The 15,340-nt window shown below is 57.3% G+C and overlaps 1 protein-coding gene across 2 annotated transcripts in view; it reads left to right on the top strand.

Moving 5' to 3' along the window:
- The first annotated feature begins 7,169 nt into the window (after nucleotides 1-7,169).
- ASTN1 (astrotactin 1) overlaps nucleotides 7,170-15,340 on the top strand; it is a 52,170-nt gene continuing 43,999 nt past the window's right edge. For both annotated transcript variants that reach the window (XM_069022828.1, XM_069022829.1), the window contains exon 1: nucleotides 7,170-7,452. In XM_069022828.1, the coding sequence (XP_068878929.1) occupies nucleotides 7,170-7,452 (283 nt within the window). The remainder of the gene's footprint in view (nucleotides 7,453-15,340) is intronic.

Raw genomic sequence — 15,340 nt, forward strand, 5'->3', positions numbered from 1 at the left:
GTTAAAGGGGATTTTAAGTGGTTGAAGGGGATGCTTTCCCACAAGTGCCATGGGACATTGGCCTCATCCATCACCACTTCACACCACCACAGACTGGCAGGGATGATTTTGCACCACTCACGTCACCGCCCTCCGAGGCTTTCCTGGTGTGAAATCAGAAGGGTATCGGAGTATCCTTCCTTTGATTCAAAACACAGAGGGGATTTTTTGGGGGTGGGACACACCAGGCAGAGCACTGTCTTTTCCATCAAACCATCCTAGATGTTAACTGCTTCCCACCAGCACTACCCAGCCCTTTGCTATCACCACTCTGGGGGGGGGGGGCACCTCTGTGTGCCTTTGCCAAGAGGGGCTCCCCATGCTGTCCTTCCCCTCCTAATCCCCTCTCCCACCACAGGACCACGGCTAAGGCAGCAAACATCTGTCTCACCATCATGGGGATGGATATTATGGATAGACACACTTTGGGCCACCTTTTCCCTTAGGCTGTGGTCCCCAGACCAGCGAGAAACCATTTCAGCCTGCTCTGATGCCTTCCCTGGGGAGCTTGTTCTGAGAATCGAGGCTGAGCATGGGATGTGTCCCTGTGGCTACTTCATGTTTTACTACAGAGCATTAAAAATAGGATTTGATATTTCCAGAGCTTGGCTGGGGCAAACTGGTGCCAAACCAATGAAGATTCCCTCCTGAAATGAAGCAAAGTTTCCAGCCTCGCTAAGTGAGCTTTTATTCACACGTCCCTCTTATTTACACCGTGTGTGGCGGCACCTCCGAGGGAGCCTCCTGCTTGGGGACAGGCGCTGACGCACGCCCGCATCCTTGCCAACAGGAACTGGAAGTCCCAAGTCAGGCAGGAACGGGCAAGGAGAGCCTGTGTGGGGGCTGCGCTGAGCTATGCAGCACTGTGTCCCCACGGAGCAGCTTTCCTGCACCACTGTCAGCTGGGATAATTTATTTCCTCCTATTGATCAGGAGTTACATAAAATAAATATGTGCAGATATTGCCATAGTTCCGTACAGTCCCCAGTCCCTACAGCTGGGGGGGAACTGGCTCTGATCTGGGGGGAAGGGGGGCTCCACTGCTGCTCTGTGGGGTTGGGGCAATGCTTTTCGGGGTGCAGCTCCACATGCTCACACCAGCATCCTCCTGGGATGCTGGGGAGAGTAAAGCTCTTTAGAAACAACCCTTGACCTTACTACTAGAGCTAGAAATAACTTTCTTATCACTTTTCCTTGATCCAAAAAAATGAAGGTTTGATGAGAAGCATCTGACAACTCTTTTTTTCTTCTTCCTTTTGATTTAGGGTTTTGCATCACAAAAGTTGGAAAACTTCCAGCTTGTTAATTTTTTTTCTCCTCTTCCCCCTTCCATAAAAACCCCAAAGCAGTGGAAGAAGAGTTCCAAAGCAAATATTCTTGGCAAATTTTCCTAGGACCACAACCTCCTTCACGGCCAACTCCTCCCAAGCCCCTTGCAGCCCGCTGTGTCTCTGCTGCCTGCAGCAGAACACTCCGGTGTTCCCCCAGTGATGGCTGATGCATGGCCCACACTGTCACTTGTCACGAGCTACATCTTAAAAAGAGCTTGTGGCAATTTCTAGAGGCACCCCCCACCCTGGGGATGGCAGCGGGGCCACTTCTGCGATGGCGTCCTCATCCAAAATGGCTCGAGAGGCTGAAGGAGGGAGCGAGATGGGGATGGGGATGCTCAGATAAGCTGCAAAAGCCTCTCTCTACTGCCCTTGGAGCTCAGAGTGACAGCAGCAACATCCTCAGCCTAACATCGGAGCTTTGCCGAGGTCCCGCTTGCTTCCATGCCGACGGCATCTCCAGAGCCACGTGCTCCACCATTAGCTCACCTAATCAGGCTGAGTTCGATAATTAAGACGTTAGCTAATTGTTAGGGACGTTAACATTGATTTGTGCCCTTTCATGCTGCAGGAGCAGATCTCGAGATACAGAAACTGGGAAGCACACACTGGGGAGGGGGGCAGTGGTATTTGCCAGGTGCCATTGGGAAGCACAGGGAGATTCCAGATGGACTCTGGAACTCCCTGTGTACACGCTGAGCTGAAGCCCAGAGCCAAAGCAAACCCCACTGCCTGTGGCAGGTACAGGACACCAGTTGGTGTCAGAGCTGTGGGACGTGCCCAGCCGCAGGGGCTGGTCCCTGGGGCACAGTGGGAGCAAAGCTGCATCCGTGCAGGAGCAATAGGGAGGGGTCTCGAGCTCCCTGGGGATGCCTTTTAGTGGGCATGAACATCAAACTGGGTGACTGAGTCACCTTCTCATTAAACATGGAAAAGCTTTATCAAATTAAGGCCACTTAAAAGAGCCTGGGCAAAGGCTAAGTGCAGTTTAGCCTCTCAAGTGGATTGACTTGGCCGAGCCGTGCCTATGAATTCACGCAGGCGCCCAGGCCACCTCTTGCTCTGCCGCTTGCACACCTCGGGACAGACAATCCCAAAGGGCTCCATTTCTGCAGGATGCTCCCACTGCTCCGGAGCCACCCGTCTTGCCTGGGGCTTTGTGGGACCCACCTCCCCTACAGCCAGCCCAGCCTCTCCCTGCCTGCGCCGTCTCCCCTGCCCCCTGCCCTGGCTCGACTGTGGTTTACAAGGAGCTGCATCGCCGGGCTCGCATCCGCACGCTCCCGAGGAAGCGCCAGGGCCTCATTGATCTGCCGGGGTAATTAAGAGAGCGAAGCAGGCACCGCCGGAGCGACAGCAGCGCGGTAATCGCTGGCAAAGTGGGCACGGCGGGGTGCTGGCAGCCACCTGGCAGCCGGCCTCGGAGCCACGGCTCCAGGCAGCCAGCGTGGGGACAGCCACCTCGGAGCCGTCCGTCCTGCCGGAGCCGCGGCGATGAAGATCACCACGGTGGCTGCAAACAGATTCTGGCTGGGCTCCCACAAGCCACCCCCAGTAGCCTGTTCAGTCGCTACAGCCGAGGGACTCCAAGTCGCTGCCCTCCTCTCAGCTCATGAGACTGGTTAGAAAACCTGTAGGGCTCAACGACTTGGGTTCCTTTTATTAGCTTTTCTTCACATCCTCAAGAGCAAGACACTTGAAGATGAGAGTAAAGGAAAATAGCAGAAAATCCCAGGACTCAGGGAGCCAAGGATTTGCATAAGACATCAAATGAGTTGAAGCCTGGGCCGCTGTCAGGGGAGATGGCAGCTGCGTGCAGCGAGTCGCACCAGTGCCATGTGTTCTGCCCTCTGGCTCTGCACACCCAAGACTTTCACACCTACAGGCAAAAAGCTTCTTAAATAGAACAATGTGCAAAATACAATTCCCCCCCCAGCACAGTGACAGCAACAGCAGCACCGGCTTCCTCACCATGCGCTGAGCTCTCAGACTGAAGAATCCCTGCAGATGGATCTCTGGGACTAGGGAAGAGCATCCCTGCACACAAAGGCATGGGGGAAAAGAGCAGCCCTGCAGCCTCCTCCCCAGGGAGGATGGCTCCTTCCCCCTAACAGACCCTGCGTGCCCAGGACCAGCCTCATGCAGGAGCTGGGGACAGTGCAGGGTGGGGAACACTGCTTCCCTTCCCTCCCTTGCCTTCACACGGGTGACAAGTGTCATGGACGGGCAGTGATGCACAAGTGTAGCTCAACGTTAGCGGCACAGGACAAATAAGGTGGTGGGTGGCTGGTGTTGGGCAGAGAGAGGGAGCCCTCCTCTGAGGGGAGTGGGGCCACTCCCCTTTCCAGCACCCTGCTGCTCGCCAGGTCTCCAAACTGTCACTGAACAGTTTGGCCACCAAAGACAGCTCCGCTTCAGAAAAAGTGCAGGGGCCTCCTTGCAACATCTCCGGGGCTGGCAGGGACCCTCCTGGCTGCTGACAGAGAGGGGACACTGACATCTGCCGGCGGGTCCCACCCGGCCCCGCAGCGCCCAGGCTCACCGTGCCCGGCCCCGGGACCACAGCGGGGGCACCCCGGGACCCGCCACTGCCGCTGCCGGGCGGCGACACGCGGGTCCCCTGGGGAGGGACAGGGCAGGGTGAGCATCGCTGCGCCGAGAGATGATGCTCTCCAGCGCTTTAAAGACCCAGAGTTTTGTTTCTTATTGAAAATACGAGTGTTTAGGGAAGGGAACGGAGCCTCGCAGCGGGGCCCCCCGGCTCCCGGAGCTGCTGGTGCTGTGCCGGCGAGGCGCCCGAGGCGAGCAAACACCTCCCGACGGGTCACGCACCCACTGCTCGACCCGATGCTCGGGGTGGTGGAGCGGGGCCCTGCGGTGCGGAGAACGGGCGATTCCCCCCACAGGCTATTGACTGATCGGTGCCCATCGGAGAAATGTCTGTTTTAACATTTGCGGGGGCATCTCCCCCGGTCCCTGCGGGCGCGGGCTGTCTCACACCGGCACTTCACACCGAGCAGCGCACTCAGCACGCAGCGGCAGGTCCCAGCATCCCGGGCATCCCGGCAGCCCGCCAGCACCCGGTCCCAGCGGGCCGGTCGCAGCCGTCCGTCGCCTGTCGGGCCCCGCGCCGGGGTGGCTCCCGCCCGGGGAAGGACGCGGTGCCTTCCCCTACACCCGACCTCGCCGGGGAGGCTGCGAAGCGAGCCCCGAGCGGGGACACAACTTGACCAAGGTCACCGAGCGAGCCGGCGCTGGTACCCGGGATCCCGCCCTTGCGGGGCCGCCGCTCCCCCCGCACCGCTCCTTCCCCACCCCACCACCGGCGGGATCCCCACGCCGGCTCACCCCCGTCCCCCAGCTCCTCCCCGCGACCCCGCAGACTCACCCCAGGCTCCAAATCAGCGCCGGCGGGGCACCGGCCGCCTCTCCGTCCCGTCCCGCTGCGATCCGCTCCGGCTCAGCGGCCCCGGGCGCTGCCCCGCCGCTGCCTCCCGGGCGCTGCCCCATGGCCGGGCGGCCCCCGGCGGCGCCCCCACCATGCCGCCCTCACGACAGCCTCCGCCGCCGCCGGGTCCGCCGCGCTCCCGGGGCCGCCGCGCCGCGCCATAATATATGCAGCGGCCGCAGCCAATCAGAGGCGCAGCCGGCGGCCCCGCGCGTTCCCATTGGCCGGGCGCGGCGGGGCGGGGCGGGCGTTCCCGCTCCCTCCTCCCGCCGATCCAGGGGCGCGAGGCCGGCGTGAGGGAGCCGGGAATGGCGGGGCGGGGAGGGACCCTGGGGATCAGCCCCTTCCGACCTCCCGCCACCGTCGGCCACCCTTTCCGCTAGACCAGGCTGCTCCGAGCCCCATCCAACACGGCGTCGAACATTTCCAGGGATCCACGTGCACAGGTTCTCTGGGCAGCCTCATGGGCTGGTCATTCCCGGCGAGCAGCAGGAGGACGCGGTCAGTGACACCAGATTTACTGCTCTCGGCTGGTTTTTTAACGTGTGTTCTATTTATCCATCTGTATTCTTCACACCTCCCACCGAGCCCCTTCCTCGCTCCTCTCCGCACGTCGTTAGGCATTCCAGGGGCACCGCTCCTGGGGGTGCATCCTGTTTCCAAACGGGAGGGTAGAAAGAGCCTCTAAATAATGCAATGGCACCTTTTTTTTTTTTATTTTTTTCAGAGTGAAAAAGCTCCTTTTAATGAGTTTGTGTCGCCTGGTGAAAGAAGAGCAGTGAAAGGGCCTTGTGGAAGTCATCCAATGGGATTTCCCTGTGCTCCCCAGAAGGAGCACAATAGGAGAGCCACATCCTACAAAACACCTCTGCTTGTTTATCGTTATTTTTCCCTGATTTTCCTTCCCAAATTTTCCCCATTTGCTTTCTTTATTTTTGGGGGTTTTTTTGTTTGGTTGGTTTTTTTTTTCCTGATTTTTCCTGATTTCTCCTGATCCTGAGCCAGTTGGCGCCGGGGGGAGACAGCACTGCTGAAACTCACCCCACTGCATCCTCACTGGCTCAGTTCAGTGCTTTACTCTGGTTGTTGAACGTGGGTAATCTCTGGTGAGCATAGTTCTTCCTGCCCGAATTGTCACGGAAGGTAAAAATACAGGGGTGTTACAGATCAGTCTGGGGAAAAGCACCCACTGCTTGGGGTGCGTGGGGCACAGTACTGTCCCCCTCCACGCCGACCCTGGGGCGTGTTAAGCTTCACAGCTGGCACACATGAGGGAGGGCGAATTTCGGGAAGCCCTCACAAGAGGAGATGGAAAGCTCCACAAAAAAAAAGTACAAAAAATTGCAAGTATCTGCTGTGTGTGGGTTTTTTTGGAGGTGCCAGGTGGGATGGAACGACGTCCCCTGTGAGGAGATGGTGTGGAGCTTGGGGTGGGAGCTCTGCTTCCAGGTCAGGGATGCCTCCACACCCTGTCCCAGAGCTGTCTGCCATCAGGAGGCTCCCAGGGGGAAAATCCACACCAGCAGACCATGGCCATGTATTCCTGCTGGGACGAGGACTGGGCATTTCCCCCACAGTGGAAGAAGAGAACATTTTCCATCAGGAGATTTTGGCTGCAGGGGGACCACAGGTGTCTGCAGCAAGGTGTGGCTGTCAGACAAGCTGTCAGGGCTGCTTTGTGCTCACTTAGAGTGAAAATAAAAAGCATCCAGATCTGGCAAAAAGATCCAAATCCAGCAGGTTTGGGGTTGCCCTTACACTCCATATATATATATATATATATATATATATATACACACACATATGTATATATGTATATTTGTATATGTGTATTTACACATACAGACAATGATATATATTTAACACATGCACTTGGGGGATTTGGAGGTCTGTGACTTCTTCTGGGGCTTTGGGGTCCATGACTTCTCCTGGGACTCTGGAGGTCTGTGACTTCTTCTGGGATTTTGGAGGTCAGTGACTTCTTCTGGGGCTTTGCCTTCCATGACACCTCGTGGGATTTTTGAGGTCTGGGGAGTTCTCCTGGGATTTTTGAAGTCTGGGATTTCGGAGTTCTGTAATTTCTCCTGGGGTGGGGGGTACCCGCACGCTATTCCCAGTGCAGGAGGAGGCCGGGCAGTCCCGCGTCCCTCCCGCCACCGCACCGCTCCGCAGCTCTCCCTGTTTCCCGGGGACTGGTGGGGGGGAATGGGGGGAGAGGAGGCAGCGAGAGGCGGGGGGCCGGAGGAACCGGGCCGTGCCGAGCCGCGCCGCACGGGGAGGTGCCGGGCCGCGGTCCCCGCCCCTCGCCGCCGCCTCCCGCCCGGCGCCGGGAGCGGGCGCGGGGCTCCAAGATGGCTTTGGCCGGGCTGTGCTCGCTGCTGGCCGGGTGCTGCCTGGCCGCGGGCAGCGGCCCCGCCGAGGCGGCGGCGGAGGCGGCGGCCAAGGAGCTGGAGTGCAAGCTGAAGAGCATCACGGTGTCGGCGCTGCCCTTCCTGCGGGAGAACGACCTCAGCATCATGCACGGCCCCTCGGCCGCCGAGCCCAAGCTGCTCTTCTCGGTCCGCAACGATTTCCCCGGCGAGATGGTGGTGGTGGACGACCTGGAGAACACGGAGCTGCCCTACTTCGTGCTGGGTGAGCCTGCGGGAGCGCGGCGGGGCCCCGAGCATCCCCGGCGGCGGGGCTCCTCCCTGCCGCACCGGCGGGCGGGCGCCCTGCGGCTGCTCGGCCCCGGGGCCGGTTCACCCCGCTGCAGCAGCATCTCAGCCCCGGGGCCGGTTCTCCCCGGTGCCGGTTCACCCACTGCAGCATCGCGGCTGGAGATGCTGCAGGCCTGGGGTGCTCGATGCATGCCCAGGTAGTCACCCACGGGGCTCGTCCCCGGCTCGATCGATGGCCACCGGCGGCTTGTGCTGGCAGGAAGCCCACGGCCTGCTCCCAGCGTGCCCGGCTGGAGGCCAGGGTTTCTGCTTTGTCTGCCCCTGAGCAGAGAGTCACCTTTCCTGCAGCCTGATGGAAAATTATTCCGCTGCCCAATATATCCCATCCTGCCTGTGTATGCTGCCTCCAAGTGCTTCTGCCCCCAGGTTTTAGGCTCTGGCCTATTCACATGGTCTGGGTGGTTCCCACCTGCTCTTCATCCGCTTGGTGAGGCTCATCTGCCCTTATCTCATGGGCTCCTTAAGTTTTCTTCCACCAAAAAAAGCCAACAATTTGCTCCTTTGTTTATGCAGAGCGAGGCCTGCACCCCTTGTGCGTACAGGGACCCACTTCCCTCCTCACCACCTGGAGCGAGTCACTGAGATGTTTCATTTTTGGTGACATTGGTGCAGAACATCAGTTCGTTGCCCACATGTAACGTCCTGCCCTGGGCAAAAGCCACAATCTCTTTCCCAGCAGCCCCAAAATTGGCTGTGCCACCTTCTGCAAGCCTTGTCCATCTGTTGCTTCTCTGGGTACACCTTGGGTGTCCCATGAAGGTTTTAAAATGCCACCCTTGTTTGGATGTTGGCCCAAAAATGAGGTGCTGGTGTGTTGCTTGATGTGACCCTTGTTTACAGCAGTGACCCCAGATTGGCTTTTTCTTCCCAGCAATTCATCACTTCCATGGCCTGTGGACCCCTCCACGTGCTAAACTCCCCCAGTTCTGGTTGCTGGGTGGACATGGGGCAGCACTGGCTGCTGTGTGGGCACCCCCCTTCTCCCCGGGAGAAAGGCACAGGCAGGCGTGGGGCTGCCGATGCCGTGGGAAGGCTGTGTGGGGGCAGCCGGGGATGTTCTGCGGGAGCCCAGGGGCGGTGTGGGGAGGGGCAGCGGGCTGTGGTGCGCGCCTGGCTCCCGGTCCCAGCCCCGTGCCGCGGGATGCTGCAGCGGAGGCCGGAGAGCGTTGCTGTGGCAACAAGGCGGCAGCGCTGCGGATGCAGGGGGACGCGGGCACGGCCGCCAGCCCCGCCACCTTGATGCCCCAAAGGCCACCCGAGCGCTTGTCTCCTGTCCCCCTCGGACCAGATCCCGTGGAGCCAGACCCCGATAGGCCCCGGGGCCTCGGGTGCTGCCAGCAGGGAACACCTGGGTGGGGACCGGGAGGAGGTTCCTGGGCATGAGCCCAGTTCATACTGTAGGGTTTTCCTCAGGGATTTTTCAAATCCTGAGGTGCCACACGCTGGGCAGCGCAGGGAAGAACCTGCCTGCCCTGGCAGCCCCCACTGCAGCCAGGGCTTGCACTGATGATGCCTGGCAGGGGTTTGCTTTTGCCTCCTTCTGCTCTCTGCTGCCAGACAAATACAAGGATGATGAGCCCTGTGCCAGTGCACCTCGATGTCCTGGTGCTGGCCAGGCTCTCTGGGGCATTGCTGCTTGGGACACGGATCCCCCAAAAACATGAGGGTGCATGGTGCTGTGCCCAGCATGCAGGGGTTTGAGCTGTGGAGACGCAGAGGTGATCCCAGGGCAAGTCTTCCTGCCTGGAATGCTGGGGCTGGGCTGGCAGGTGGGGGCACCTTGTGGGGTTTGCCAGGAGTTCGGCTTGGTGACTACTGGGGAATGCCATGTTACATCTCCCTCTCTCCTGTGAGGAAAGGGCTTGCTTTGAAGCTGGCATGGTCACTTTGCCATCTGTGGGTGTTACTGTTTTGTCTTGCTTTACCATGTGGGGTGTTTTTTAAAATTATTATTATTATCATTTTTATTGCTAGTACTACTTCTACTACTACCACCACCACTATTAGCCTGGACACTGCTTTTGCATGGCAGAAACTCTGAAATGCACAGAAGTCTTGCAAGACCCACAGTTGGCAACTCAGAGGCTGCAACCTCTGGATCTGGGGGTCCCCCAGCCCAAAAAACCCAAGAGCATCAGTGCTGTCACTGCACACTTGCTGGGGGCATGGCTGTGTCAGGTTGGTGCCTGGGACTTCTGTGGGTGGCCATTTGTGTTCTCACAAGCCCTGGAGGGTGTGTTTGAGCATCCCTCCAGGAATGTGGCTTCACACAGTGCTGCTTGCACCATCCCTGGCAAACACTAGACCCCTTCATTGCACCCACCTCGCTGAGTTTGGATGTATAATGAATAATGTCTTGGAGAGGTGATGATCCCCACACACTTGCTGAGCGTGGCCTGGTTCGGTGTCTGAACCAGGGGCAGCTGGGCAGCTGCTTCTTCTGCTCTGGTGGCGTTCAGATCCAGGGCTCGTGCCCAGGGCCGGGGTTCCCAAGGGAAGGTGAGCTCCATGCTGGTTGACAGAACCTTGGACCAGACCCAGGTGCTGCCCCTGATCAGAAAGGGCCTGGGTTTGGGCTGGGAGCACCATGAAGTGCTTCACAGAGGCTCATGGCACTGGCGCCTTGGCTCTGCCATGTGGGCTCTCTATCAGCTCCCTTGGGGGTCTCTCCATGCCTCAGTTTCCCCTCAGAGAGGGTGGGAGCATGCAGGTAGATGGCTACAGCAGGCTGGGGCCGTGGCAGGGGAATGAGTGAGGGAAGCAGCTGGGAAAGGCTCTGGGTCAGGGAGCCCTGCCTCCAGTCCTGGTGTCCCTCTCAAATTCCTCCTAAATAATGTGAGGGCTTTCAAGCTTGTTCTTTGAGCTAGTTTTCACAGACACTGGCATGTGTGGTTCCCCTGCCTTGGTGGCACCTCCCTGCCCCAGTGGCCAAACCAGGCATCCCACTGATGGATACATGGATCTTTCTCCCAACTAAAGGTGTGCTGGAGTGTTTAGAGAATGGGGTCCTTGGAGAGCCACCTGTTGTGCTCATTAAAACTCACGTGCTGGGGGGGTTGTTGAAGTGGGCATGCCAAAAACACCAGTGACTCCTGATCCCTGCTAACCCCTGGTGAGAAGCTCTGGTAGCATAAATTAATGATGAGGTTTATATTTATCTTTCCACGAGAGGGTGAGGCAGTGCTTGCTGCCTGCTGTCCACGCACCTTTCCTGGGGCTCACCCTCCCTGCTGTGTCCTCCCCGGTGCCACAGACAGCTGTGCTCAGATCTCCCAGACCCCGTGTCTGCTCCCCTGTTCCTCCAGAAGCAGGTGGGCTGTCTGTGGGGTTACTACCCCTGGTTTAGGAGCAGGCGAGATGCTCGGACAAAGGCTTTGTAGCTCTTTTTGCTAATGAGTGGAGTGAGTTTTAATTGCGCTGGGCCATGCTTGCGCTCGTGCTGCCTTGCTGCCTGCGACTGCCTGGGAGCAGCTCGGGGCTCTTGCCAACAAACCCCACACTGGTTTCTGTGCTTCTCCCCAGAGGGACTCCAACACCATCTCCCCATTTTGCTGCGGGGTTTTCTCCCACCTCCTGAATTTTCGGGATGTGCCGAGGGTGTGGGAGCCGAGATGGGGCCGCTTGCTGCGCACGGGGCTGCCTGCATTTCAAATCACCTGCTTTCATCCTGCTTTAGATCGGGGAAACCTTCATTTGGAGCAGTGGCCTTTCATCTCGTCTCGTGTTTGTTGCGTTGGGTGTATTTTTTCCTGAAGGGAGGAAGTGTTTTGCTGGGTTGTTGGCCATTAAGAAATGCTAATTTGCAGCTCAATATTCCCTGTCCGCTCGCCTTCACACCCCCTTCTCCCTCACTGCTTGGCTCAGCAGCATCCAGCCACATCTGATATGTCATTAACTGGATTCACACTCCTGCAGGCTGCTAATTTTTTTGGGCCCCATCCTTTGCAGGTTGTAAAGCAGCAAGAGGGGTATTTATGAGCATGCTGGCCTCCCTCAGCCCCTTGGGCTCGACGGAGATTTGTGATGCAATTAAAAGCCGCGCCAAAGACGGTGTCTTTGATTCCTTCACCTTCTCTGTAATGCAATAAATGTTTGAAAAGTAAAGTCTTGAGATACCTTTTTGAGTGTAAAATCGACTTGAGGAATGAGAAAGCGGAGCTGGTGGGTTGAACTCGTGCTTTCTGGGTGCCACATATTTCAAGATCTTGAAATACTGGATGGTTTCTTGTGTCCTGTTTGTTTTTTTCCCCTGAGTGTGGAGGAGCTGAAGGAGCTTTTTCTGCCTCTCCGGGTTTCCAGCCCGGCTGGTGTGCTCTGAAATAGGGCAGTGCAGCCCCTCATCTCCCGACTTCCCACTCCCCGCTGCCCTCTCGGGAGCCTCAGCAGCAGAGGATGGGAGACGGTTCTTAACTTCAATGACTTTAATAGATTATCATAAACTCCAGCCTTAATACAAGCTGTCATGATTTCAAATTATCTTACTTTTAAATTAAATAGATTCCTTTTTAAATACAAAATCAATTCTAATTTTTTAGAGGGGTGAGATTTTTCAAAGGCACCGATGAGCTGGGCATATTTAACTGCTCCTGACTATCTCCCTGAAATATCTAATAAATTTTTTTTTTTTTTTGGTTAAATCCTAGCTAAGCTCTTGGCTCTACCGCTGGAGGCTCTGGCCCTGACTTCCCTGGGTTAATAACAGCATAGCAGGGGGGTTGCAGGGATGTGGCTGCTGCTAATCGGGGCGACGGCCAGCGGAGCGCCCGGCCGGCCCGGCTCTCCGGCCAGGCTGCGCGGGGCAGCGGCCAGAGGTGACACCCGTGGGCTCTCACCCTCGTCCCACACACCTCCCCGCTGCTGTGTGCTGCCCTGCTGGAGATTGTGTCCTCCCGCTCTGCCCTCTACCCCCAGCTCCTAAAAGGCCCCGGAGGAGGGGAGCAGGAACCAAGGGGCTGCAGGGTTGCATTATCCCCGGGTTTTTTCCAGTTCCACGCCAAGTGAGAGGAGCATCCCATTGAGTTTTGTTCCTCTCACCTAGATCTGGACGCTGGCTGTGGGTCCCGAAGCTGTTGGCACACAGGGCAGCCCTTTGGTCCCAGCTCCCCATGGTGGGAAACAGTTCTTGGGGTGCTGCGGTGCCATTCCCTGGCTTGACTTAATTCCCAGGGGTGTCACCACCAGATCAGCCCCCTTCCCATCACATGTCACCATCCTGAGAGACCAGGGCATGGCAGAGGGCTGCAGCAGGGCTGGCTCCACCGTGGGGCCCACAGTGTGAACCTTGCACCTGGAAACTGGCGTAATGGTGAAATAATGAAGCAAATACCAAGAAATTCTGAAGTACCTAGAGAATAACCAAGTTAAATTGTACCAGGGGAGCTCAATTGCCTTGCTTAGATTGATTGAATTACTAAATGAGCCTGACTAATGGAATGGAGTGGATATATCGGACTTTTACTCAAGATCCTGAAATAATTTCTCTAATGAGATTGTGAGCCATTAATTGAACTTGGCTTTGATCCTGGACACTGTCGCGTGCTCTGAAACCCGCCGGTGTGATCTGTGCTCTGGCAGGCCCGGCGTGGGGACAGCTGCTGGCATCTTGTTGGAGGGCAGCGGGGGAATCTGCCTGGGGAGGTCCCAGGAGCTGTGGTGGGGAAGGGAACCCAAAACACCCCATCTCAGCTGCCCTCCTGCCCCTCAGCAACACCCATCCTGGAAGTGGGATTCACCGAGTTCCTTCCTGCTGCCAGCAGCTGATCACCTGGCTGGGGTCCGAACCCCCCTTCCCATGGATTTGAGATGGATGCCTGGGGTGTATGTCTGCTGAAAATCCAGGGGTGCCACCTTCTTCCTCCATCCTCCTGGAGTGGTTGCTGCTGGTGGTGGAACACTGCTGTAGCACCCAGAGTGCTGCTGGGTGTCTGGTCTGCTGTGTGAGATGTGTGTCACCAAGGCCTGGGGGCTTCCAGAGTCCCCAGCAAAGCAGAGAGGGATCTATCAAGGGGATGCATCCTACCCTGGCCCTGCCCTGGAGCACCTGGTGGGACAAGACATGCTCCTCTAATAGCAAGATCTAATAGCTGATTTAATAATGGGGGGAAAACTGCTGGTGGGACCCTATTCCAGCCCCTCTTCTTGGCCACGCAGCGTAACCACATCCCTTTTCCAGCTAGGTCCAGAGTGGGTGAGGTGACCTGCTCAGAGCCACTGAAGCACCAGGGACACCCCATGCCTGGTACCATGCCCTCTTCCAGGCAGTAGAGCCCAGCACCAGCCTCAGCTATCAGCAGCCCTTCAAACCTCGTGGCAGGGTGGAAAATGCTGCAGGAAAGCTGACAGCACCCCGGGGAGGAGCAGGGAGTCCCCTGTGGCCAGGCTGGGGGTGCTGGGGGCACGCTGTACACTGTGTCCCCATCCTTTGCCCCCATGCTGTGCCCACTGCCTCTGTCTCGCTGGGCACGGAGGTTTCGGTGGCACGGTGGATATACAGGGCCTCTTGTATATTTTTGTTCCTTAACCAAGGGGAAAAAAAAGTAAGAAATAAGGATTTCGTCTCTGGGAACCCGTTGCCACAGCAACCGCGCATCCAGCTGGCTCCAGCGGCAGCGGGGCTGGGAGGGGATCTCGCTGACCCAGAAAGCAGTGGGGGGAGTGGGATGTGGGGCTGCTTGGCCTTTCCATGGGGGTGTCGGGGTCTGGCAGGCTGGGCAGGGAGCCAGCACTCAGCCAAGGGGGCTGCGGGGCCTGGCCCCCTCTTTTGTCTCCCTTCCTGAATGTCGCAGCCCACGTCCAGGCAGGGACGCTCGGGCTTGGTCCTGTTCCTGCCCTGAGACCTGTCCCAGTTTTGGAGGCCGGGCTGCCCATGTGGGCACTCCTCAAAGACCCCCAAGGATTTGTGGTAGGTTTTACAGCCCTGGAATTGGCTGTGGTTCCGCTGCTGGAGCCATACGCCTCCCTGATGCCACTGTCTCACCTCTACCCTCCTCTCCATGTGCCAGTGGCATTAGCTCCTGGGCTGCATCCCATATTTTATGTTATGTTATGTTATGTTATGTTATGTTATGTTATGTTATGTTATGTTATGTTATTTTATTGTATTTTATTGTATTGTATTGTATTGTATTGTATTGTATTGTATTGTATTTTTTTATTCTGTGCTAGTCTATTTTGTTTCATTCTGTTTAATTTTATATTCTACTATGTCTTACTTTTTTTTCATGGTTGCTTAGCCAGCTAGACAGAGACTGAAACCATCTCTCTTGGAGCCTTGCTGCAGAGCAGTCCTTCAAAGGAAGGATTTTTTTCCTGGTGGGATTAAGGCAGTGCCTGGATGATGACGGCTCTGTCACTTAAGACTGGTTGTCCTTCTCCATCCAAGCTGCTGGGCTCTGGCATCTCTGCAGCTGTGGCCGGTGGCTCACCCCAAGCAGCAGCTGAGGGATTTGTCTAGATAAGGGAATAAGATTTTTGGTTGCCAGGCTCTGGCTGTCCCACTATGACTTTTGGCTGAGAAATCACCAAAAGGAGAGCGTGCCCTGCTCCTCTGGGCTGCGTTGGGATTTCTGATCCTGGTTTCCTGCCCTGCAGCAGGGGGTCCTTGGGATGGATGCTCACCTGGTGCTGGGCCCTTTGGAGCCTGGTCCGTGGTTAAGCTGACCCCACACTTGCTTTGCTGTGGGGTCTCGTTTGCTGGTGATGGGCTGAGGAAGGGCTCTGAGCCCCATCCCTCCATGGCTCCTGCCTGCAGAGCCTGAGATCCACTGGAGAGTGGGCAGGGGCTTTTTTAGATGTTTATAATC

The sequence above is a fragment of the Aphelocoma coerulescens genome, chromosome 8 (genome assembly GCF_041296385.1).
Source record: "Aphelocoma coerulescens isolate FSJ_1873_10779 chromosome 8, UR_Acoe_1.0, whole genome shotgun sequence".
NCBI lineage: Eukaryota > Metazoa > Chordata > Aves > Passeriformes > Corvidae > Aphelocoma > Aphelocoma coerulescens.